Genomic DNA, 23,970 nt, shown 5'->3' with positions numbered 1-23,970 from the left:
TCCAAAAATACTCCTTCCGGTTTGTCACAAGTTTCGGAAAGTTTTTTTCGAGTATGGCTCTGTGTGACGTTAGATGGAGCGGAATTTCCTTATATGGGTCCTAGGGCACGTAGTTTATTTTTACAGAGCATCAACGGAGTTGTGCAAGTGTTTGTGTTTGTTCCCTGCATTTCGAAGATGCTTGTTTTACAAACATGGCCCAGTTTGACGCCGGAATTGCGTATCGTTTATTTCTTAAGGATGATGCAATCCCAACGAAAAAGGGCCACGATCGTGTGTTGGAACCGCAGGCGGTGAGTAAAACTGCTTCAAATATCTCTGCCTTCTTGTTAGTGCGTCCGCCTCCCATGCCGAGACGCGGGTTCGAGCCCCGCTTGGGGCGAGTCGTTGCTGCTGCTGCTCTCGTTCAGTTTCGGCCTCGGGATCTGATTCTAGATCATAAATATATGCTGAATCTGTCTGTTAGCCATGGTTTGTTTTGGTTGGTTTTTTCCTCACGGTGTCACCGCTTCCAAACGCTCTCAACGCAAAAGCTTACTCGCGCTCGTGAATATTTAGCTCCGCCCACACGTCACGCCTCCAGTCGGTCGTGTTTTTCCGGGAAAAATCGGTACAGACTATCTTTCTCTTATGAATATAATAAAACTAAAGACTTTTTGGAGTTATGACGGATGCAGTACTACTCTATAGGTACTCAAGATTAGCAGGATATTGAGTGAAAACGAGCATTTCACCCCCCCCCCCCCCCCCCCCCCCTTAAAGTATAATTTTATATACTAGAAAGTGGGCCAATTTAGTTCCAAGGAGTATTGAAACTGTACACTTGCAAGTATACTACTAGAACACTGATATATAAATAAAGTATACTTAAAATATTCTTGAACTTTACTTAAGTATACTTAATAAAATAAACGTATACTACTTTTTGGTAAGGGTATTGACATCCCTTGTTTCGCAAGTTTCAGAATCATTAGATGAACTCTTCAGCTGGAGCTTAGCAGGATGACTTGAATGCAACACTGTAAGCTATTTATAAACAGTGCTAGCTTAGCATAGAAAGCTATATGTGCATGTGACAATTTATGGCTATTTATTCTTGTTAAAATACAATTGTATGAAGCAAATTCATTTTCTGATTTTATGCAGATCCTGATCATGAGGCACAAATTAGATCATTAGTAGCTTTCTATACAATACTGAAGGCACCTGTGTTAGCATTTTCTTTATCCAGCAAATACAATGGAATTGATCAATTAATTCGAAATGTTAATTGTTAACTTTAGTGGTTTCTTTAAACCGTTACGGATGCAGGAAGCGTGTGGTTGCTGATGTTGTTTTGTGTTCACCAGTCAGGAAGTGTAGTGGCATCAGAAATTGGCCATCTGTTTGTCATTTTTGCATTATTGTTTGTGTTTCTGTTTTTTCAATGAAGGAAACTTTTACAGTGCAGTTTTTAAAGTCTCTTATGCTCACCAAGGCTGCATTTATTTAATCAAAAAGTATAATAAAAACAGTAATATTTTGAAATTAATCAAGGTAAAATAACAGTTTTGTATTTTAATATATTTTATAATGTAAATGTAGATAAAAAAAGTCAGATTTTTACTGGTGGCACAAATTACTATACTGTTGCTGTAATATTTCTGTTTGAATAACAATGCTGAATACTGGATAGCTTTGTGAATATATATAGTTTGTATAGCATCATGTGTTTTTGACAGTATATGTATATATCTTAAGGTATGAAAGTGAGGATCGTATGCACCAACAGGTTTTAATCATTAATCAATTTTTCCAGCTCTGCTTTACAACTTCTACAAAGAAAATGCTCTTTAGGAGTGGTTTTATGAGCATTACAGATGTTCAAAACACATTTAAATCTCCCAGCCCACCTGGAGGGCTGAAGTGAAACATCCCTGGTCATTTTTTACTTCAAGCAATAAATGCAGTAAATCACAGTCTAAAGTCACATCCAAAACAGAGCTTAAAATCTAAATATATAAAGCATGTTATTCTGCTGCTTGAGTTTTTATGGATTGTGTCTAAAAGTGTGCCACAGTCCAAATGTAAAAAAATGCCAGAGCTTAAAGAGATACATATCATATATAATAATTGGTTATCATATAATAATCATTAGTATCATTTGCTCAATGTCATGCTGTTCTAAACCCTTCTACTGTGGAACACAAAAGAAGATATGAAAATTTGTTTTTGACCATACAAGGAACATCAGCTGGATTCAATATGTTTAGAGCACTCTGAATATCAAAATATTTTATTTTGTGTTGCACAGATGAATGTTTCCCTTTTCATAGGATCAGCAGTTATATACAATATAAACCAGAGTTACTGAGGGCTTTGCACCTATGCAGTATTTTGAGAGGCGACATTTAAGGACCAATAGAAATTTAATGATATTGAAACAAAGCTGGAGAAATACATTTTGCCTGACCTTTAGGAAACTCAGGTTTAACAATATCGCAGGCAAATTCTGTTTTTCAGCACAAGCCTCTTTATACAGTACAGTCCAGTATAATTAGAAGTTCTTCTGACAGTTTACACAATGACAGAAAAGTCATGTTGACACAAAAGGCCAACATCTGTCACCGCCCACAGCCCATTGGTTTGACAGACTGCAAAATATAGGTGAGATTTCACAGGGTTTTGTAAGTGGACCATTTCCAGACTTTAATGCTCACTGTCTCTTCTCTCGACATAGTGTAAACAGTTGCATCTCAAATCCTCGGTATGAGACATGGGAGGAAGCTAAATTGCAGAAAGATCTGGGTTGTGCTCCTATTCAAACAGAGTGCAGTAATTCACAGTAACAGCTGTGAACATAATACAGCAGCTTCCAGGGGTGTAGGAACAATAATGAATATTAATAAGGTGTCCGGCTCATAAATATTAATTGGGTAGCATGATATTCGTCAGATATCTGATTTGCTGAAAAGCGAGTAAAAGGATGCTAATTCAATCAATTGAAAAATGAAAAGAAAAAAGAAAAAAACAAAAAAACGTTGACAGCTTTCAGCTTTTCCTTAAATCACAGATTATAAATGAATATTAAAATATGCATAGATATGAGAATAACAGACTAGATAATAAAAACAGGCAGAGAAAGTAAGCAAACAAAGTATCTTTTGGAAAAGACAGGCCGTTTTTTCTGACCCTCTGTGTATGCCTTGTTTCATGATCAATGTTAAAATTCACCCAAGCTGGTCAGTTTAGTTTGATGTTGAAAAGACCATTTCGACTGAAAACATGTTTGCACAAATAAAACGGACACATAACGTTTTATTTCTTCTTCTTCTTCCTCGATGAAAACAACTGTATGTACAGTAAGTGCTAAGAGAATGTAATGTTATTGTTGTAGCTGCCAGCCATGAAACTCAGTAACCAGACCTTTGGGACTGCTGTGCAGATTTAAGCAAACAATGAAATAGGTCTGTTCTGTATTTCATGAACCTGTGTATACAATTGCTGCACTATTTTTTTTTTTCTTTGCCTTACAGTGTGTAATCCAAATATTTTTGCATGTTTTTTAACCTTGCATTTTTTTAGCCACAATTCACAGTTCAATTAGTGAGAGCTTTTTCCCCTCACAGGAGAGGAACAAAGAGATTAGGTGCAAGCACTGCTGCCTGCTTTCCTAAATGTACATAGCTTGGTGTAGATGTGTATCATTGTCAGGCAACTGAACACATATAAATGCTGAAGAGCCATCAGTACATGTGGTCTCATCACCTATAGAAGGACCTTACTGCCGGAGGTGACAGTGATGTTGTTCGTCAAGATGTAGGCCAGATGTGTTAGCCCCCTAAGGAAGCCTAATGCCTTCTTTACTGTGGAAGAGAGTTTTTTTTTTGTTTGAATTGTTGATGTTTGTTTATATGAATCCTATATGAAGACTCTTTCTATATTCCACTGATGAAAATGTGATTAAATCTGTCTGGGATGCATACTATGTTGTCCAATTTGAAAATAAACAATTTTATTTTATTATGTTCTCTATTATAACTACAAAGACTGCAAATGCCAGTGTTGGCAACACAACATTATTTATCTGGATGTATTATTTAATTTAATTTAATTTAATTTAATTTAATTTAATTTAATTTAATTTAATTTAATTTTTCTGTAAAAATGGCATTTGTTGACTCATTTTCTATAAACTATACAGTAACTACTCTTATTACAAAATTATCACTCTAGGTTTTCTTATTTCCTTTTAATTTTTACTGTACTTTTTTTTACATTTTGTTTGACCTTATTTTATCAAAATAACATCTGTTAACTCTCACTCTCATTTCCTTTCTTAACTGTATTTTTTGTAGTTGATGATCCAGTTGGAAACCTTGGCAACCTTGGTAATCTAGCATGCTCAGTGTGTACCCTTTATTGTAGGAGGCAGCATAAATTCTAACCACAAAGTCTACAAATGTCTGCAATACCAGGGTTGCCAACACAGCATTATTACTCTAGTCTACCAGAGCATGGGGGTGTACCGAGGGGCAAAATTAGAGAATGGTTCAGAAGATCATGCTCTGAATACATTGAAGCACCGATAAGTAAACAATCACTACAGATATGACTTTGGGCAAGTACAGTACAGTTGAGATGGAGTAGAAGACACTCATATCACTCTGCCTGCTGGTAGACTGTCATACAGTGATCTATTGTAAACATTCTGAGTGATAGACATCCCTCATTTGAAAGGCAATGCCAAGACACTTGGCATAGATGTGGCGCAGACGATTTATGGCCACATGATAAAGTTATGATGACTGTCCCTATAGGTGATTGCTCAGCGTTCAATCTTCCTTCTTCATGCGCTCTCTCTTTGGCATACAGACAGCATGAAATATGATAGTCATGCATGCTGAAATTGAAATAAAAGCACAGATTGGTAGCACAGGTTTGCATCAAGAGTGCTTGCTCATTTCTTGGGCCAGTCAGGTGCCTGACTTCAAACCAGTAATGTGAAATACGGATGGTCTTTGAACTAACCAACGATAAGAATCTCTTCTGAATTGCTTTGTTCTGAAATCCAACGTCATGTCATATAAACTAGTGTTTCCATTCCAAATACATGAACCCTAGCAGGACAACACTCTCACACAGCAGTTGTCCTGGGACCTGTGATGAGGGGGGCCTCAAGACTGCATCCTACTCAAATGTATATATTTTACGTTTATTAGTTTGTTGCTTTCTCCGACAAAACGACTCTTGGGACCCCACTAATGCTCCAATGTTTTTGCATTGAAATACCCTGCAAGTAGCACTTTTGTGAGTTGTGAATCCAAATATATTTTGAGTCAAGTCAACTGAATGAATGACGTGTTTGTGGGCGGGGGCAAGTTGTTCACGGGCCAGCCGACGTAGAACATAGGTGCGCATTACGCAAATGTGTTATTAAAGTGTTACCGTTTAATTATTTATTCAAATTTTACATCTAGTTTATTAATTTAATTTAACTTATTTAATTGTTTGTTTGTTTATAAATGATAAAGAAATACATTTTCTCCACGGTCTGTCGCTCCCTTTTGACCCCTGGGGGTTTCCCAACATCAGTTTGAAAACCATTAATAAAGACGGTGCAAAAGTCTCTTATCAGGACTGAATCTGAATGTTACTTTGATATGAATGCCTGACTTCAAAAGAACTGCAATCTATTGCGTTCACCATCAGCACTGTAATATATTGATTCTTTTTTTCTTAGCTTTATCTTTATTTCCTCATGGTGCTCATTATACCTTAAATGATTCAAAGTAGATTTAATCTTACCATTGAGTGTGAGGTTCTTATTGAAAGCATTAGTTTAAACCCACAGTAGATCGGCATCCTCCTTTGTCTGCTCTAATTAGCCGAGCTGTGATGCATTGTTTGTTTCAAAAGGCTTTAAATGCTCCGCCTAAATGCTTAACCTACATGGGTTGTTGTTTATTTTTGTGTATTCATATCTTTTATTTTATTACAGGAGGGTAATGAGAGGCTCCAAAAGATGGTGGGCAGCTGTCCTGCTCTGGGGGGCAGCACTGATCGCAGAGGCACGTCCCACTAAAGAAGGATTTACCCTGATGGCGTATCGACCTCTTGTCAGATTCCGTCACAAGGTATCGATCTTTCCAATTTCATTAGCCATCCCTTCACAAGAGAAGACTATTGTGTGGCCAGTTATGATGCTAATTATTATGGAAATCCACATTGCATCGAGCGCTTCTGGTTTGATAATTTTCACAGGACAATTCATTATTCTTCCTCTGCTCAAGAGCCGAATATCAGAGATGCAAAATAATATTTAAATTAGAAAATGTTGGATCTTTCACTGTGGACATTTCGAACTGCAGGCCAAAACCCCTGCTGCGCTGACATCATGATGAAGTAGCTCAGTGTGATTGTGTAAGTGAATGTTTATTGACTGGCCACTGCAGTGAGCTTTGGAGATACACACAGCCAGATACCAGCAATCGAGGAGTAATGCAGCTCTGACGAGCTCCACTCTTTCTCTCTCCTCTTTTTCCTTCCTCATCACCTTGAGCGAATGTTCATATTATGCAACAGATCAATTAGGCAGGGACGGAGGGCACTGACTGACAGAACAGAGACTCATGGGAACACTTTCCTTTAATATCCATATATATGTCTGAACAGGGGGTCATAGAAATGTCCCTTTGAGCTGCGTCTATTTTCCAGTTACCTGAAACTCTTGTGGTGTTTTCACAAACCTGAGTCCGTTAGACATTTGACATATGAGAATCTTCCTTGAAAAGTTTGTCAAACTTGAGTAAATGAATCAGTACTGATGAGGGCAAATTTTAATATTTTGTGTTTCTCATAACTGCTTGCCTTTAATGAAATTGCCTTTGGAGAGCATCTTGCATTCTTTGCATCTCTTGCAATTCTTCTGCAGCTCACACACAGACAAACTGATGTGTTGCCATGTGTGTATTGAGTTTTGATGGTATATCCAAAGGGACAAGTAGGCCTGCTTCAATAGAACACTGAAATTGGCATCTTCTCCTCCTGTGTTGTTACCTAGCTACAGTAAACGGCTGCCATTAAGGAATTACTGTTGGGGGTGACGCAATCATACAACTGTCCAGAGCAACAGAAACAATGTAGAAAGAACCAAGCAGTTCAACCAAATGTGAGTGGAAAAGCACACGTTAGCTTTTCGAAATGGCTGAACCGTTGTAATTTCAGACAGTTAGTATTGTTGTGCTATCAAAATGTTCCATTTATGCATGCGGTTTGGTGTTAATTATTAGATCATTATGATTTGACAGATGGCATATGCAGAGACGCAGTGTTTTATAGATGATAGGGTTCCTGTGAATTTCTGTTTCTTGCGTGTGACTGATACTTGATCAGTAATAGCACCATGTCAGATAGTTACATTTATTTGTCTTATGTTCAGTGCAGTTTAAGTTTGATTCATTTACTGTGACTTTTAACAATTATTTGAAAACTTTTCACACTAGAAATGGTCAATCAGAATTCAGCAGACTTTCCACGTTTTGAGAAATTGGGGTAAGAGTGATAATAACAATAATTATAATAATTACTTCTATTATTATCATTATTATTATTTATGTAATCTGTTTTTGGTTTCTGAACAAAAAAAGGGATTTAGAAATAGTTCTTATTTGAATATTATGATTGCAATAAATCTATAATTTTTTTATAATATTTTTATTACATTAAGTCTGTTATTATTATTTTTAAACTCGACTCTAAAAAATACAAGAATAAAAATAAATAGTGGAGCTCGTTCTTAATGTGACCCACTAATAGAAGCAGCAAATGACTGCTACCATTGTGCTTACAAATGTGGTTGAAGTGCACAATTAACCTAATGACTCTGTCATTAATTCGCTGAAGGTAACCTTGAACATCCCACTCCACTCAAGTATCAGTGTTGTCTGCTAATACTCACTACCCTATTTTGTAGACATTTGTTTAATAAAGCTGGAAATTATGAATGATGATGCCCTTTGTTCTTTTCTCTCTGTATTAAATGTTAATGCTGTCACATACATCAGAAGGCCTTGATAGTCGAAATGCACACTATGGGAACACACAGTTACTTAATTTCCTGCAATAAATTCCTTATCAGACCACGATGTGTGAAAAATCCATTAAGAGCAAAGCACCGCTAGTCTCAGATAAGAATGTATTTGATGGCACAGGCCAGAAGCAATTATATTTCTTATAATTATTATTATGCTTAGTGGTCATGTTATTTATGAATCCTATATGAAGGGTCATACTGTGTCAAATGCGCGTGGTCATTCCACAGTTTTCCAGTAATATGAATCCATAAAGATGCCTGGCATCTGACATACCAAGCCTGTGTTTCAAATGAGGGAGGTGTGTTGGGCCAGGATTGTGGGCTTGAGTCTGTTTTTCTGGCACTGGCACAGAGATAAGCCATGACCCCGTTAGCTTTCCCTCAACTCGACCTGCTTCAATCATCATGAGTTATTCAGCTTATAGTATGAAGCTTTGTCCTGCTCTGCAAAAGCCAATCTCCCGTCAAAGCCAAAGATTTAATTCACCATAGCCCCACCCTTCCTCTACCTCCACTCAGATTATGGCCCAAATTTGGCTACGCCTCACATTTAGACCTATCAAAAAACAAGATGCCTGAGTGACAGATGGCGCACATGTAAGATAAAGTGTGTGTGTGTGGGGGGGGGGGGGGTCTTGTTATAGCTGTGATTTAATTTCTGTAGTTCGGTTGCGCAATTGATGTACAATTGATTTCAGGAAGTTAACCTATTCACCTAGCCTCAGAACTCTTCAGAGTATCACTGTGAAATGAATGAGCTGTTACTTTTGAACTAAATGCTCTCTCGTCTATTGAAGAAATATCAGTTTAAGATATCATACATGAATAACAGTTAAGAGCAATTATACTCCTTCCTTGGTATGCTGAATCATAAAAATAACCTGAGTACTTACGTTGGTGACACAGGCACCATTCCAGTACACTGCAACACAATTTAACAGTAATACATTGTAAATGTGTAACTGAATGTGTACAGTATATGCTCAGGTTAAGAAGGTTCTATCATAGATATGTATAGGTAAATGCCCTATTAGTGGCTGTTTCTATGGTCCACTAAATGTAAGCCATTTTCATATTGGAATGATCAAATCAGGTCTGTGAACACTCAAGCAAGGTGCCTGTATTTCTGCAACCCTAGTTATAAGCATGTATGAATATCTATATCTTCAACAGACTTCAGGGAATAATTTTGCTAAACTAATAAACTGTCATTAATGCACCATTAAAATGTTACTATAATTTGAATAAAGCTTATTAAAAAGCATATTAAAAACACATCTACACATTCTTACCTGTGAAAGTTTATACAGTTTCTTAAGGAATTAAAATTTCGTCAGTTTTTACAACCAGAGGCTGTGAAATGTTGTGTCATTTTTATTATGAGTGACAACACATTGACCATTCCGTGACGGTGGAGACGTTGACTTATCTTAAGCAGTTGAATGTAGCATCTACCTACAGTATCTATGAGTTCTGTGATGAAGCTTTTTTGCACCCTTGAAGGGCACTTCGGGAGGGGGGATGCCATTTGTAGGGACTTTCCAAATGAAGGTGAACAACTGAATCACTTCACAGAGAACCTTTCTAGAAGTCTGTTAGCGAAGGGAACGTGCGATGGTCACTTCTCGGAAGTGATTTCCATTTTTTATCATGTGATCTTCGGTTAGGAGATCTTCAAATGCTTTTTAAAGCAAAGTTGGAGTTGATTTCAAGTTTACATACAAACATAAATAGAATAGGTTAATTCAATTTGTCTATTTTAATGTAAAATGACAAAATATTTTCAGTGATAGAAATATGTTTTAGGACGGTAGTGTAAGCAAGTTTTTTTAGAAAACTTTTAATAGTAAATAAGAAACAATTATATTTGAGTAAAATAATAATAATAAGAAGAAATATTTATTTGCAACAACTGATGGAGTAAACGCATACGTGCAGCATTGTCAAGGTAACATTTGGTCAATTTCCTTCACCAAGGGAGTTCCAAACATTCTCTTTATATGAGAGTCATGGCATGCGCTACACCCTTCAAACAACACACTTCAAGTGCTCTGCTCTTCGAAAGGGAGTAGGGCATAGGGATGCTCACTTCTGTTTGGAATTTGCCCACTGTCTCCAAGACTGGCACAGGAAGGGAAGGGGCTTGCAGCAAGTTTGTTTGCATTTTGGACATAATGGACAAATGGCTTCAAAGTCCTTGGAAAACAGAGAGAAAGTCTGTATTTTGCTGCTTCATGGTTATCACTAAAAATTCAAATCCTCACCAATTATCCATCTTAAATTCAAAATCTTCTATAAATTCTATATCATCTTGTTAATCTCTTTATACCAAGACCAGTTGATATATTTACTAATTACTGATTCTGATGCTCGACTATGCAACAAAAGTTTATTTAACCATTGTTTGTCCTTATAGACACCATAATTCATGCATCATTTTAAAGCAGTAATTCAGCATAAAGCAGTAGTTCAGGTCAACTTTCAATGTAAAAAGAGTAGCTTGTAAATGATCATCTCATGTTGCAAAACAGGGTGAGAATTACATGAAAATGATGACCAAGTTTACATTTTTGGGTCGGTTATTACTTTTGAGCTTCCGGTTTAGAATTATGTTACACTTTATGTTTATTTCTCATCCTATGGCACTGTTGTATTTCTTCCTTAGAAGCAAAATGACATCAAAATTTCCCATATGTCTCTTTAATGGTGGAGTACGGCATCCTTTAACCTTTAGAAATAGACTCATTGAGAGACTGCCATACACTGGCTGGTCTGAATGAATTAATCATTTAACACATACTGACAAATAATTCAAGCACCAACATTGAAAGAATATTTAGACTTTGCTATGGCAATATGGCATAGGAATGATTACATTACCAACTTTTAAAGAAAGAAAGAAAGAAGCAGCAGTCATTTAAAGTGACATTATTCATCTAATAATGTAATTTTCACTAGAAGTAAATCAGCAATAAGTTGTATTTGGGGTGTGTAAGCCATCCAGTATCCAGTATGTGGATGTCTGTGGCCAGGACTATATTGACATACTGTACTGTGAATGTTTTGTAAGTATTGTTTTTCTCTCTGTTCTTGTTCCAGCAGGATGGGATCTCAGAGAGTTTACGGATTAAAGGTATGTTCAAACCCTACTTCTCTCTTCTCTCTATTCTTCTTTTTTTTTTACAATCAATCAAATATACATAATAAAATAAAATAAAATAAAAATGTCCAAAAGGTATAAGGTTTTTTTTTTTTTTTTTTAAAGGGACAATGCACATTAATTAACATTTTTTGTTTTACACTCAAAATGTTAATGCGTCAGAGTTAGCTAGAGAGCTAATTTTCATCTGTAGTCCCTTGGCAGGTAGACACAGCATCATAATACAAAATAAAAACAAATTACATGTAAAACAGAAAACAATTTAACAAAATGGATACATAATAATAAATACAATACAAAGAAGGGCAGTACCTAAGATAAGATAAACCAACTATTAATGATTACAGTTTTGAGTGTTTTTAATCCATTTCTTAAGTGTAAATTTAAATGATAAATAGCTTGTGCTCTCTCTGAGTTCCATAGGGAGGCAGTACCAATAATTTGAGGCCCGTACTGAGAAGACTGTTTGACCAAACTAACTACGTCTATACGGTACAACACAGTCTCCCCTGGTAACTGCCCTTGTTGCCCTGCCACTACTGTTCTTCTGTTGTATAAATTCACCCAGTGGTGGAGGTGCAAGTCCATGTAAAATTTTAAAAATAAGGCAGGCATCTAGGTAATGTTAAAAACAATCAAAATTTAATACATTATATTTAGTAATAATATTGCAATGATGATAGCTAATAGGTTTTTGATCTAATATTTTTAAGGTTTGCTTATAAAGGGTTTCTATTGGTTTAAGAGTTGTCACATTTGCCTGGGACCAGCTTGTAAAACAATATGATATGTGAGAAAAAATCATGGCATACATAAAAAGTTTGGCTGCCTCTGTTGTTAAATAAGGCCTTATGTGTCTGAAGTTAGCCATATTATATCTAATGGTATTAGCCACCTTTTTAACATGCTTTTTAAAAGTTAAATTAGAATCTAAAATAATACCAAGGTATTTAAACTCAGACACCACCATGAGTTTTTCTCCCTCAATAAAAACATCAGCCTGCTGTGCACTTGTGGACCTCTTAGAAAAGAACATACAGACTGTTTTGTTAATGTTAAGGTGCAGATCTGACATTTCTAGCCATTTGGAAACATGCAACAGTGCTTCGATTAATTTAGCTGCAGCCTGTTGTTTGTTCTTGGTATGCAAATAAAGAACTGTATCATCTGCATAAATTTGCACATTAACAGATTGACAGACTGAAGGCAAATCATTAATGTACAGGCTAAACAAGATAGGGCCCAATACTGACCCCTGGGGTACACCAATATTACAATCAAGATATGAAGAGTAAGAATTGCCAATATGTACACTCTGTTTCCTGTTAGTTAAATAGTTTTGATAATAGTGTCCGGTGATTCACAGTGTCAAAAGCCTTTTTAAGGTCCAGAAACACTGCACCTACTATACCACCCTCATCTAATTGTAATTGTAAGATTTCTCCAAATACGTTTCCCATTTCCTTGAGCTTCATTAATAATTCTAATAAAAAACTCTGCCTTAGGTTCTTTTCATGTTTTTTAAAGACTTGTTACAATAGTTTGTAGGGTATTTTCCAATGCTAGTTTTAAGGTATTTAAAGTACCTTTGTAGTGAATATGGAAATGGTTTAATACTTGGTTCAGTGGTTGTATAAAACAATGGTACTGCCCAAGTACTTTTTTGTAAGGATGGTGACTCTGAACATTAGATATTTTATTAATTCAGAACATAATAGGCATAATAAATGTATATGGTATAGTAGGGTTTCTCTTTTTTACACAGTTTTTTTATATGTCTGGGTTTGTCCAAAAATGAAGAAATATTGTGATTTAGTGGGAATTATTGAACTAGAGATTGTGTATTAATTCATGCAAAAAACAAAAAAAAACACACTTTAACCTTAAATCTTACTCTTATATAATAAAATAATTAGTGGTGGGCCGTTATCACCGTTAACGTGCTGCGTTAACACGAGACTCTTACCGGGCGATAAAAAAAAATATCGCCGTTAATCTATTCTCAAAGTTGGGTTGGGAGCTGGGTCTATACTAAGCGAGCTATGATGACTTCACCTTGATATTTTATATAACCGACTGGCTGAGGCCAGCCTAAAAAGATGCTCAGGACAGTTGATGGGTCACTGCTGCGCATCGTCACGAAAGCTTATCTTTCTCACGTGTTGTTAATCCATAACGCTTGTCGATTTAAACATAAGCATCCAAAAACTAGACGCAGAAAAGCTGAACAGAGTAGCACGTGCCGTTTAGATGCGCACGAGAGAGAGAGCCGCGTATCATGGACAACGACACTTGAACCGAGCTCTCTTCTGCGAAGTTCACCTCGAAGTTCCTACTGCACCCGGACTAACAAATATAAATCGCAGTTTGAACAAACAAAAAGATGTGAAAGAGCCCAATTCAACACCATGGTGTTCTGGTGTTCAGGGCTCGCGCAGAGAAAGGCGTCTCAAAACACTTGAACATCGAAATTTGCTTATTTTTGCTCTTGTGCCGACAAATACATACAAAATATGTCAAAATATCCACCTTGGAAATTATGCTCGAAAAAAACTGTCAGTTATTTCTTAAGTGAAAGCAAACAGTTGAGGAAAAAAATGGGATGTGTATTATATTGGATGCGTTCATGGTCTCTTAAAGTGACCGCGCCTAATTTAGCTACTGGCCGCTGTAATGTTAATCCAAGAAAATAAAATGAAAATCACTCACTGCTCTTGACTGAATTTCTTTGTAGTTTTAACAGTCAAACCAAAAATTATTCAGAAACCAGATATAATTTTTGATATATATAGCAAAACTGTAATAATGTGAGAAATGTTGAAGGTGTCTGAATAAATGTAGGTTTGATTGTATATTTCATTTTTACATTGAAGACTATCCAGTGCTATTATTTGGTCTCTGTACCTTGACACCTACAAACTTGAAAAAAAAACGTAAACATTGGTGTGAAACAGGAGTAATGTTGTTTGCACCTTGTGCAATGTGGAATTAGTTTACATCTTTTTCAAGCACTTTGTGATACATTTTGGAAACAGGAGATGAGCCCCTTTTCTAATGCACCACCTAGCTTGATAAACCCCTTCTCAAAGACTTACTGTTTGTCAATTTTATTTGCGTAACACATATTCTGAATGCCTTCGGCAGAATTCGAATGAGCCATTATAATCTAGATTAATATAGATTAATTTCAAGATCACAGTAAGATTAATCTAGATTAAAAAAAAATAATCTATGCCCACCTCTAAAAATAATGTTTTCTTTCCGTGAAAAAAACAATGAGCATGTTGGCAGTATTTGGAGTGAATGCATGTTTATTTTATATTGAGCAATATTGGCTACTGAAGCGGGCCATATATGGCCACATTAATAATGATGCTAGCAAACAGTCTGTGGTTTAAGGTGTAAATCACTTGTTGGCTATTGCCCAGAAGTCATCTGTAATTAAGACGGCACATGAGTTAGTCAGATGATGCCAAGAACCTACAGAGATCCATCTCGCTCCTCTTCTCTGTGTAAGGTGAAGTCCCACCATAAATTTTATCTAAGGTCAACTCAAAAGTGCTTGTGTTAACAGCTCCTTTGGCTACAAGTAATATAATCAGACTTTAATAGAGAAGCAGACTGTATTACTGCAGAAGGTCAAAGCTGAGCTGCCATTGTGATAAAAGACAGGATCTTACTTATCTACAGCTGTTAAGTTAAACGGAAGCGCTCTGTTTTTGTCTTCTCTGCCTTTTAAAATCAGTGTGAAATAAAATAGACACTATTTCTTAATGAACGTGTTTCATATTGCGAACGGTTAATCTTTGCTCGTTATTAAAAATTGTCTTCATAATTTTGAATCAAGTTTCTTCTTTTCTGTTTTGTCAACATCACTTAGGTCATTGTTGGATAATGCTAGCGGACAGCTTAACTGCTAGTCAGTGTTTTAGCAAACTCACATTGAATCCATCCAGTATGTTTTAGATGGATAAAATGGATTTCAAACAAGAATTTGCTGTCATTTTTATGCTCAGTACACTGTTAAATAATAATGATAATTTAAGTCTTTCTATTTCCAAATTTCACAATAATTCAATGTTACTTTGACAATTTTATGAACACTTAAAAGTCAAGTCAAGTCACCTTTATTTATATAGCGTATTAAACACAATGCTTTGCGTCAAAGCAACTGAACAACATTCATTAGGAAAACAGTGTCTCAATAATGAAAAATGATAGTTAGGCAGTTCATCATTGAATTCAGTGATGTCATCTCAGTTTAGTTTAAATAGTGTCTGTGCAATAATTTGCAATCAAGTCAACGATATCGCTGTAAATGAAGTAACCTCAACTAAGCAAGCCAGAGGCGACAGTGGCAAGGAACCAAAACTCCATCGGTGACAGAATTGAGAAAAAACCTTGGGAGAAACCAGGCTCAGTTGGGGGGCCAGTTCTCCTCTGACCAGACGAAACCAGCAGCTCAATTCCAGGCTGCAGCAAAGTCAGATTGTGCAGAAGAATCATCTGTTTCCTGTGGTCTTGTCCTGGTGGTCATCTGAGACAAGGTCTTCACAGGGGATCTGTATCTGGAGCTCTAGATGTCCTGGTCTCCGCTGTCTTTCAAGGCTGTAGAGGTCCTTTCTAGGTGCTGATCCACCATCTGGGGCCGGTTTCACAAAGCTATTCAGACCGGTCTATAGTGTTAGACAAGTCTAAAATTTACTCATAGACTAGTCTAATGCAAGTTAGACTGTTTCACAAAGATAAAGACTGACTTAATTTAGACCAAAAAAATTAGACACCTTACCCCCAGGCTAACTTAGGTCTAAGACTCTGTTACCTTGGCAACCAGCAGAAACAAACAGCCAAAAAAAAAGGGGAAAATGGCTCATAATTTGTGGTTTGCTGACGACGTTATGGAGAGCGCTATGAGAAGGGAAAGGGTTTTTAGGGACCGCAGTAACCTACTGGAAATTTATAATAATGAGGACTTCATCAGTCGGTTTCGTTTGCCCAAAGAAGTTATACTGAGTCTGACAGATGAATTAGCTGAAGTACTGAGCCCTGCCACTTCAAGAACCCACAGTATCCCAGCAGTGCTACAGGTTTGCACTGCTTTGAGATTTTATGCTACAGGAAGTTTTCTGAATACTGTTGGTGACACAGTGGGTCTCAGCAAAGCTTCTGTGTCACGGGTGGTATACAGGGTATCAAGGGCACTTTCAAATAAGCTCCCTCAGTTCCCAAACCAAATGGCTGAGCTGAACAAACTCAAAAGAGGGTTCTTCAGCATAGATTTCCCAATGTTGTTGGAGCAATTGATGGGACACATGTCAGAATCCAGGCTCCACCTGCTCATGAACATTTGTTTGTCAATAGAAAAGGATATCACAGCCTAAACATTCAGGCTGTTTGTGATTCTGATCTCCGGTTCCTCAACTGTGTGGCCCGCTGGCCTGGATCCCTTCATCACTCTCGAATTCTGAAATATTCTCAACTCTGTCTAGCATTTGAGCAAGGCATTATCGATGGGGTCCTGTTGGGGGACTCGGGCTACCCTCTAAAACCTTGGCTCCTTACTCCCTTCCTGAATCCTACTACACTTGCACTGAGAAACTACAACACAGCACACTGTTCAACTCGTAACACTGTAGAGCGGGCATTTGGTGTACTGAAGAGGCGTTTTCATTGCCTACATGGGGAATTGCGAATGGCACCTGACAGAGTGTGTAACATCATCTGTGCGACTGTAGTGCTGCATAACATAGCGAGGTAGGCCTACCTGAAAACAAAATCCACATTGCCATCCATTTTCAATAGGCCTAATTGAATTACTATTTACCACATGCTTCAACTATAATCAAAATTATTTATTTCATTAATCATTAGGGATCTCCGGCTACCTGAGCCTGAAGGTGAGGATATCAGAGATGACAATCTCAATGAACTGGAGGATAGAGAAGATTTAGAGGAGCAGAATGGAACTGGTCGATATGTGCGTCAAATGTACGTTGACAGGATTTTCAATGTCTGAAACAAAATCAAAAATCATGTTGCCTGTCTTTACCTATCAGGCTTAAATGAGTAGCAAACAACTTAATAAATATAAAATTTATTTTTTTAAGGTTTCTCAAGTGACATACTATTCATTCAATAAATTACACTACATTCAAGTCTCATTTCATTCATATCAATATCTTCAAGGTTATTAAAAGTACAACTTACTATACAAACTGGAAAACTATTAACTCACAAAACAAGTGATATACTGTTCATTCAATAAATTGTTCTATAAATTACATTCAAGTCTCATTTCATTCATATCAAAATCCTCAAGGTTATTAAAAGTACAACTTACTATACAAACTGGAAAACTATTAACTCACAAAACATGTGACATACTGTTCATTTAATAAATTATTCAATAAATTAGTAGGCTACTCAAGATATTCAGGACTCCAGCGACTGTTTGTGTAGCTCTAATTTTAATTTATCTCTCTGAAGCTGTAAAACTTCAATCTCTAGCAGCAATTTCCTCTCTTCCAGTTGAAGATTACTGTATTGTTTGTCTAGCACCATTGACATGGTTGTTCCTCTCGACACCGATGTGCAAACCATGGGACGAGCAGCTGTAGCTGATGCTGATGCTGATGCTGATGCTGATGCTGATGCTGATGCTGACGCTGACTCAGACTCTTCATCTCCTGTCCCCTCATGTCTCTCAGCCAGCTCCTCCACCACTGCCTCGCTTCGGTTCCAATTCAAAGACAGGGTCACTAAAAAAAATAAGTACATAACATTTTATTACTTGTAGGTTCCTTCTATTACAGGCTGAGTCATTACGTTGTTCACGTTGTTCACGTTGATTTGCTGGATAGCAAGCTTACCGGTTCACATTAGCATACATTATTACCGGTTCATATTAGCATACATCATCAACTTGACTTTATAAGCATCAAATCAAAGGCAATAAAGCAAAAGGAAAAACCAAACTGATTTATTTATAACAATCACCCGCTGTTACCTGTATTCTCATCTTGACTGTCTGGCTCTTCCTCTTGATGAGGCGGCGGGGTGCTGCTGTCAGTGGCTGAGGGAACTCCGCCGGTTACGTCAGTGTTGACGGCGCCACACACTCCACTTTCCCGTCCTCCGCTTATCCCCCAGAACATCGGCGACTGTCCACCATATATATTCATCATCATTTCAGTGGTGTCTTTAAGTTTCTCTTGGGGTCCTCCTCCCGTTTTTGGATATTTCCTCTTAAATATTTCCTTTTTGGCATCTTGCACCATGTTTTTGTATCTTTTCTGTACGTCTTTAACGCTCCGCTCAACGGTCGGATTAATGCTGTTTACTGTCGCGGCAATCTTTTTCCAAATTAAACATTTCTTCTTGTTACTACATTCTCCTCTGCTAAATTTCCCTAGTAAAATGTCCTTGTAACTATTATACTCCTCCAACAAACACATATTTTCTGCTGGGGTAAACTGAACTGACCGGTTAAATGCGCTTACTCGATCCGCCATGTTTTTTGTTTTGAAAAGTGTCTTATTTTACCCAGAATGCACTGCAGTGTAGTCCTACTTGAGATAGTCAGAGTCTTAAGTGCTTTGTGCAATGGTCTGAATTAGATGTCTATCTGAAGTCTGACTATCAACTATATCTAAGTCATAGTCAAAGTCTATCTTTGTGAAACCGGCCCCTGGTCTGTATACGTACTGGATCTGGGTGACTGCAGTGACCCTCTGATCTGGATACAGACTGGATTTGGTGGCTACGGTGACCTCGGAATAAGAGAGAAACAGACTAATATTAGCGTAGATGCCATTCTTCTAATAATGTAGCAAGTACATTGGGTGTTACTGGAAGTGTTCCCGGTTCCGGTTTACCTAATTAATGCTGCCTAAAAATCCTTTAACAGATTTGGATATTAGAAGCATATTAGTGTGTTATTTGTAAGCCAGGTTAAAGAGATGGGTCTTTAATCTAGATTTAAACTGCAAGAGTGTGTCTGCCTCCCGAACAATGTTAGGTAGTTGATTTTGATTTTGATATTCTAGGTATTATCAAATATTCGAGTTTTGAGAACACAGCGGACATGGAGGATTATAATGTAACAAGAGCTCATTCAAATACAGAGGTGCTAAACCATTCAGGACTTTATAAGTAATAAGCAATATTTTAAAATCTATACAATTGTTGATAGGGAGCCAGTGCAGTGTTGACAGGACTGCATATAAGTATGATCTAAACCAGGGGTGGGGAACGTTGATCCTGGAGGGCCTGTGTCCCTGCAGAGTTTAGCTCCAACCCTAATCAAACGCACCTGAACAAGCTAATTAAGGTCTTCAGAATACAGGTAGGTTTTTTTTTTCAGGGTTGGAGCTAAACTCAGCAGGGACACAGGCCCTCCAGGATCAACGTTCCCCACCCCTGATCTAAACCATGCTAATGCACTTCTATTAATGCCAACAAAGTGTTCTAGTCTATGCAAAAGAATGTTGTGGTCAATAGTGTTGAACGCAGCACTAGGATCCAATAGCACTAACAAAGAGATACAACCACGATCAGATGATAAGAGCAGGTCATTTGTAACTCTAAGGAGAGCAGTCTCAGTACTATGATACGGTATAAATCCTGACTGGAAATCCTCATAGATACAATTTTTTCTCTAAGAAGGAATATAACTGTGAGGATACTACATTTTCTAGTATCCTGGACAGAAAAGGGAGATTCGATATCGGTCTATAATTAACTAGTTCTTTGGGGTCAAGTTGTGGTTTTTTGATGAGAGGCTTAATAACAGCCAGTTTGAAGGTTTTGGGGACATATCCTAATGACAATGATAAATTAATAATAGTCAGAAGAGGATCTATGACTTTTGGAAGCACCTCTTTTAGGAGCTTAGATGGAATAGGGTCTAACATACAGTACATGTTGTTGGTTTAGATGATTTAACAAGTTTATACTATTCTTCCTCTCCTATAGTAGAGAATGAGTGGAACTGTTCCTCAGGGGATCTATAGTGCACTGTCTGATGTGATACTGTAGCTGACGGCTGAATGGTTACAATTTTATCTCTAATAGTATCAATTTTAGAAGTAAAGTAGTAAAGTAGCAGTCATTACTGCTGTGATGTTGAGAAATGTCAACACTTGTTGATGCTTTATTTTTTGTTAATTTCGCCACTGTATTGAATAAATACCTGGGATTATGTTTGTTTTCTTCTAAAAGAGAAGAAAAGTAATCAGATCTAGCAGTTTTTAATGCTTTTCTGTAGGATAGGTTACTTTCCCACCAAGCAATATGAAATACCTCTAGTTTTGTTTTCCTCCAGCTGTGCTCCATTTTTCGTGCTGCTCTCTTTTGGGTGTAAGTATGCTAATTATACCATGGTGTCAGACTGTTTTCCTTAACCTTCTTTAAGCGTAAAGGAGCAACTGCATTTAAAATGCTAGAAAAAAGAGAGTCCATAGTTTTTGTTACATCATCAAGTTGTTCTGAGGTTTTGGATATAAGGAATTCGGATACATCAGGAAGATTACTTACAAAGCAACTCTTCATAGTCCAAACAAAAAGGGATTCTATGCACATAAATGCACAAAATAAATGTATTTTTTTTTCTTATTACCCAATTCAAGTCACCTTTATTTATACAGCACTTTATACTTTATACTGATTGCTTCAACGCAGCTTTCATTTTTAAGTTTGAAGTCAGTTCATTGATGATTCAGTGATGTCATCATCCTGTTCGGCTCTCTTTCAATAGTGTCTGCAATGAGCAAGCCAAAGGCAAGGAACCAAACCTCCATTGGTAACAGAAATCGAGAAAAAAAAACAGGGAACCAGGCTCAGACATGGCTCAGACATGGGGTCAGTTCTGCTTTGGCCAGATGAAACCAACATGGCATGGTTTAATTCCAGGGTGTAACACAGATGTGCAGAGGATTTATCTGGTCCCCGTGGTCTTGTCCCGATGGCCATCTAGTTGATGCTTTCTTTGCAGGGGATCTGTCTCTGGGGTGCATCTAGTTGACATGGTCACCACTGACATTCAGGGCTGCAGAGGTCGTCTCTAGGTGCTTATCCACTTTCTGATCTGGATACAATCTGGATCTGTATGGCTACAATGACTTTAATGCATTAATGCAATCTAACCATCCTTTGAATTAAAGAAATGTGATGTGTTATGTGTATGACAGGTTAAAGAGATGGGTCTTTAATCTAGATTTAAAGTGACAGAGTGTGTAGATTGTTTGAGAGATTGGGCGCTAAACAGGAAAAGGATCTGCCACCCACAGTTAATTTTTATATTCTAGGAATTATCAAATGGCGAGTGTTTTGAGATCACAGCAGACTTGAAGGACTATAATGCGATAAGAGCACGCTCAAGTTTTGAGGAGCTTAGCCATTTGGGGCTTTATAAGTAATTAGCAAGATTTTAAATGTTTAATAGGGAGCCAGTGCAGAGTTGACAGAACCGGGATAATATGGTCATACTTTCTGGTTCTAGTAAGAGCTCTAGCTACTGTATTTTGAACCAGCTGGAGTTTGTTTAGTAAGCATTTAGCAACCACCCAATAAAACATCATAATTATCTAATCTTCAATTTTTTTCAATTCAATTCAAGTTTATTTGTATAGTGCTTTCTATGATAGAAATCATTGCAAAGCAACTTTACAGAAAATTATGTTTCTACAATATTTAGTAGTAGCTTATCAGTGGTGACTGTCAGTTTTACAACAAGGTTTTCAAAGGAAAAATTGCTATCAATAAGATAAAGAAATAAGAAAACGCTAATAAAAAAGTGGCGTGGAAATGCTTAGGCAGTGTTCCACACTCCGGAAATATAATTCTTTTGAAGGGTTGTTTTAATTATTTATTAATCATTTTTTTTAATTATTCAGTCTAATTACTTCATGTTTAAGTGGATTAAATTCAGACTTAGTTATATTACCTTAATGGAGGTTTTGGAATATTCCTCCCACGACTGCCTGAAATGCTTTTGATAAAGCTGATTCATTTCTTTTGATGAAGCTCATCTATTTAATAATTATTTTAACTGTTGAAGTATATAAAGCTTTAGTGGTGAATGCATCTAGTAATCAAGGCAAAGCGCTTTCAGCTTAATTTGTGACAAGGCAAATGTTGCCTGTTTTGTGAATTCAAAGTGCAGCACATGAAATATAACTGGAAAGAATGTGAAGCCAACTGAAATTGGCTGTCAGAATTTGGAAAAGAGAAAAACTAAGACAGCATGCACAAGTGCATAGCAGAATGCCCTGTAATTGGAATCTTAAATGAAGTGGCTGGCATATCCAATGTTCCGCTGTGCAGCTGAACACAAAATATCTTACTACTGAGGGTGAAATCACATCTTTTTTGGGGCTGAAGAATAGCTTTTTGTGTAATAGTATGAAAATTGGAGGTAATGTATTCGGACCACCAGCCACTCTACACTATACTCATGCCCAGCACTCACTGCATACAGACAAGTTCTCTGCTTCTTCCACAAAAGCTTTCAAAGACAAAAGCTTTCTAGAACTTTTTATTTAATTTTTTTCATGATGGGGTGTGTGCATAGAGCTTTAAGCATGCACGAAACCAGGCACGGTCCCCTGATTCTGGCTTTCTTTATATTGTTTCAACTTTTCCATTACTATTCATTAATAATAATGTGCACACAGGGATGCCTCTTTGGCCTGCAGTTGATGAAACATTTTGAAATGCTAAAGGATTTAGCTCTAAATTCTATGTTAATCCTGAAATCTCTTTAGCTTCTTTGGGATTCCTTTTCACTTTTTGAAAGGAACATTGCATTGTGTCTGGTGTAAAAAGAGAGTGGTGCTAGACTTACTGCCAGGCTGCAGTAATTTTACTCGACAGATTTACTTTTGGGCAACTGCCCACCATTCAACTAGCTGCTGAATATCCCATGTGTACTTATTCAGTAAATTTAATTGAATTCTGTTTATGCAGAATACAGTATTTGCTAAATACTGTATTGTTTAGTATTCCAAAAGAGGAGAAGACTGTATTATGTACTTGGATGCTTGATGTATGGAATTTCAGTACAAGTTAAGCCCAATCAACAGCATTTGTTGCGTAATATTGACTACCAAATAACTATTTCTGCTTGTCTATATATATCAGATCACGATCAAATTTCAATTTGCGTGTATTCTAAAAAAAAATAAATAAAAAAATGGAGTACTTTTTGTGTGAAGTTATATCCGATTTTAGAAATTTATTGTCATTACATTGTAATATCATAAACACTAAAATTTTTAAAAATTATTGTCAAAAGTTTTTCAATTCAAATAATGTGTTTTAATCAAAGAGTTATTGTGTGTACCTTTTGTAAAATTATACATTTCATATCAAAATTTGATTATGCTCCATGTTAAATTCCATAACCTCAATTGTTGCTTTTTTATTATTATTTTTATTTTAGAAAAGACAGATGAATCAAAATTATATTTTGCAATAGCTAATCAACATTATAGAACAAATGCTGTAAAAAGATGCAGGTTAGTAAAGATAATTCTTTGACCACTTTGACCACTTTAATTTAATTTCAGAATAGGCTCACAACATAGTAGAAAAAAAAAAAATATGTTGAATTTCATGAATGTTCATAAGTAGAAAAGCCAATGAAATGAGAGGGTGTCTAATTTCAACAATGGGATTTGCACATGGAAGGTGATGAATCTAAAAAGACTCATTTGGGAAATGAATGGTTCTGTTGTTG

General features: G+C 36.7%; 1 protein-coding gene across 1 annotated transcript in view; it reads left to right on the top strand.

The window, feature by feature from the left end:
• Window positions 1-23,970, top strand: part of LOC113058164 (follistatin-related protein 5-like) — a 47,139-nt gene that overhangs the window by 8,909 nt on the left and 14,260 nt on the right. Inside the window, exons 2-3 of the mRNA XM_026225839.1 lie at window positions 5,981-6,116; window positions 11,174-11,207. Of these exons, the coding sequence (XP_026081624.1) occupies window positions 5,981-6,116; window positions 11,174-11,207 (170 nt within the window). The remainder of the gene's footprint in view (window positions 1-5,980; window positions 6,117-11,173; window positions 11,208-23,970) is intronic.

This window comes from Carassius auratus, chromosome 39 (assembly GCF_003368295.1).
Source record: "Carassius auratus strain Wakin chromosome 39, ASM336829v1, whole genome shotgun sequence".
Taxonomy (NCBI): domain Eukaryota; kingdom Metazoa; phylum Chordata; class Actinopteri; order Cypriniformes; family Cyprinidae; genus Carassius; species Carassius auratus.
Note: the sequence above shows the minus strand (reverse complement) of the source record. Positions and strands in the feature narration are given on the sequence as shown.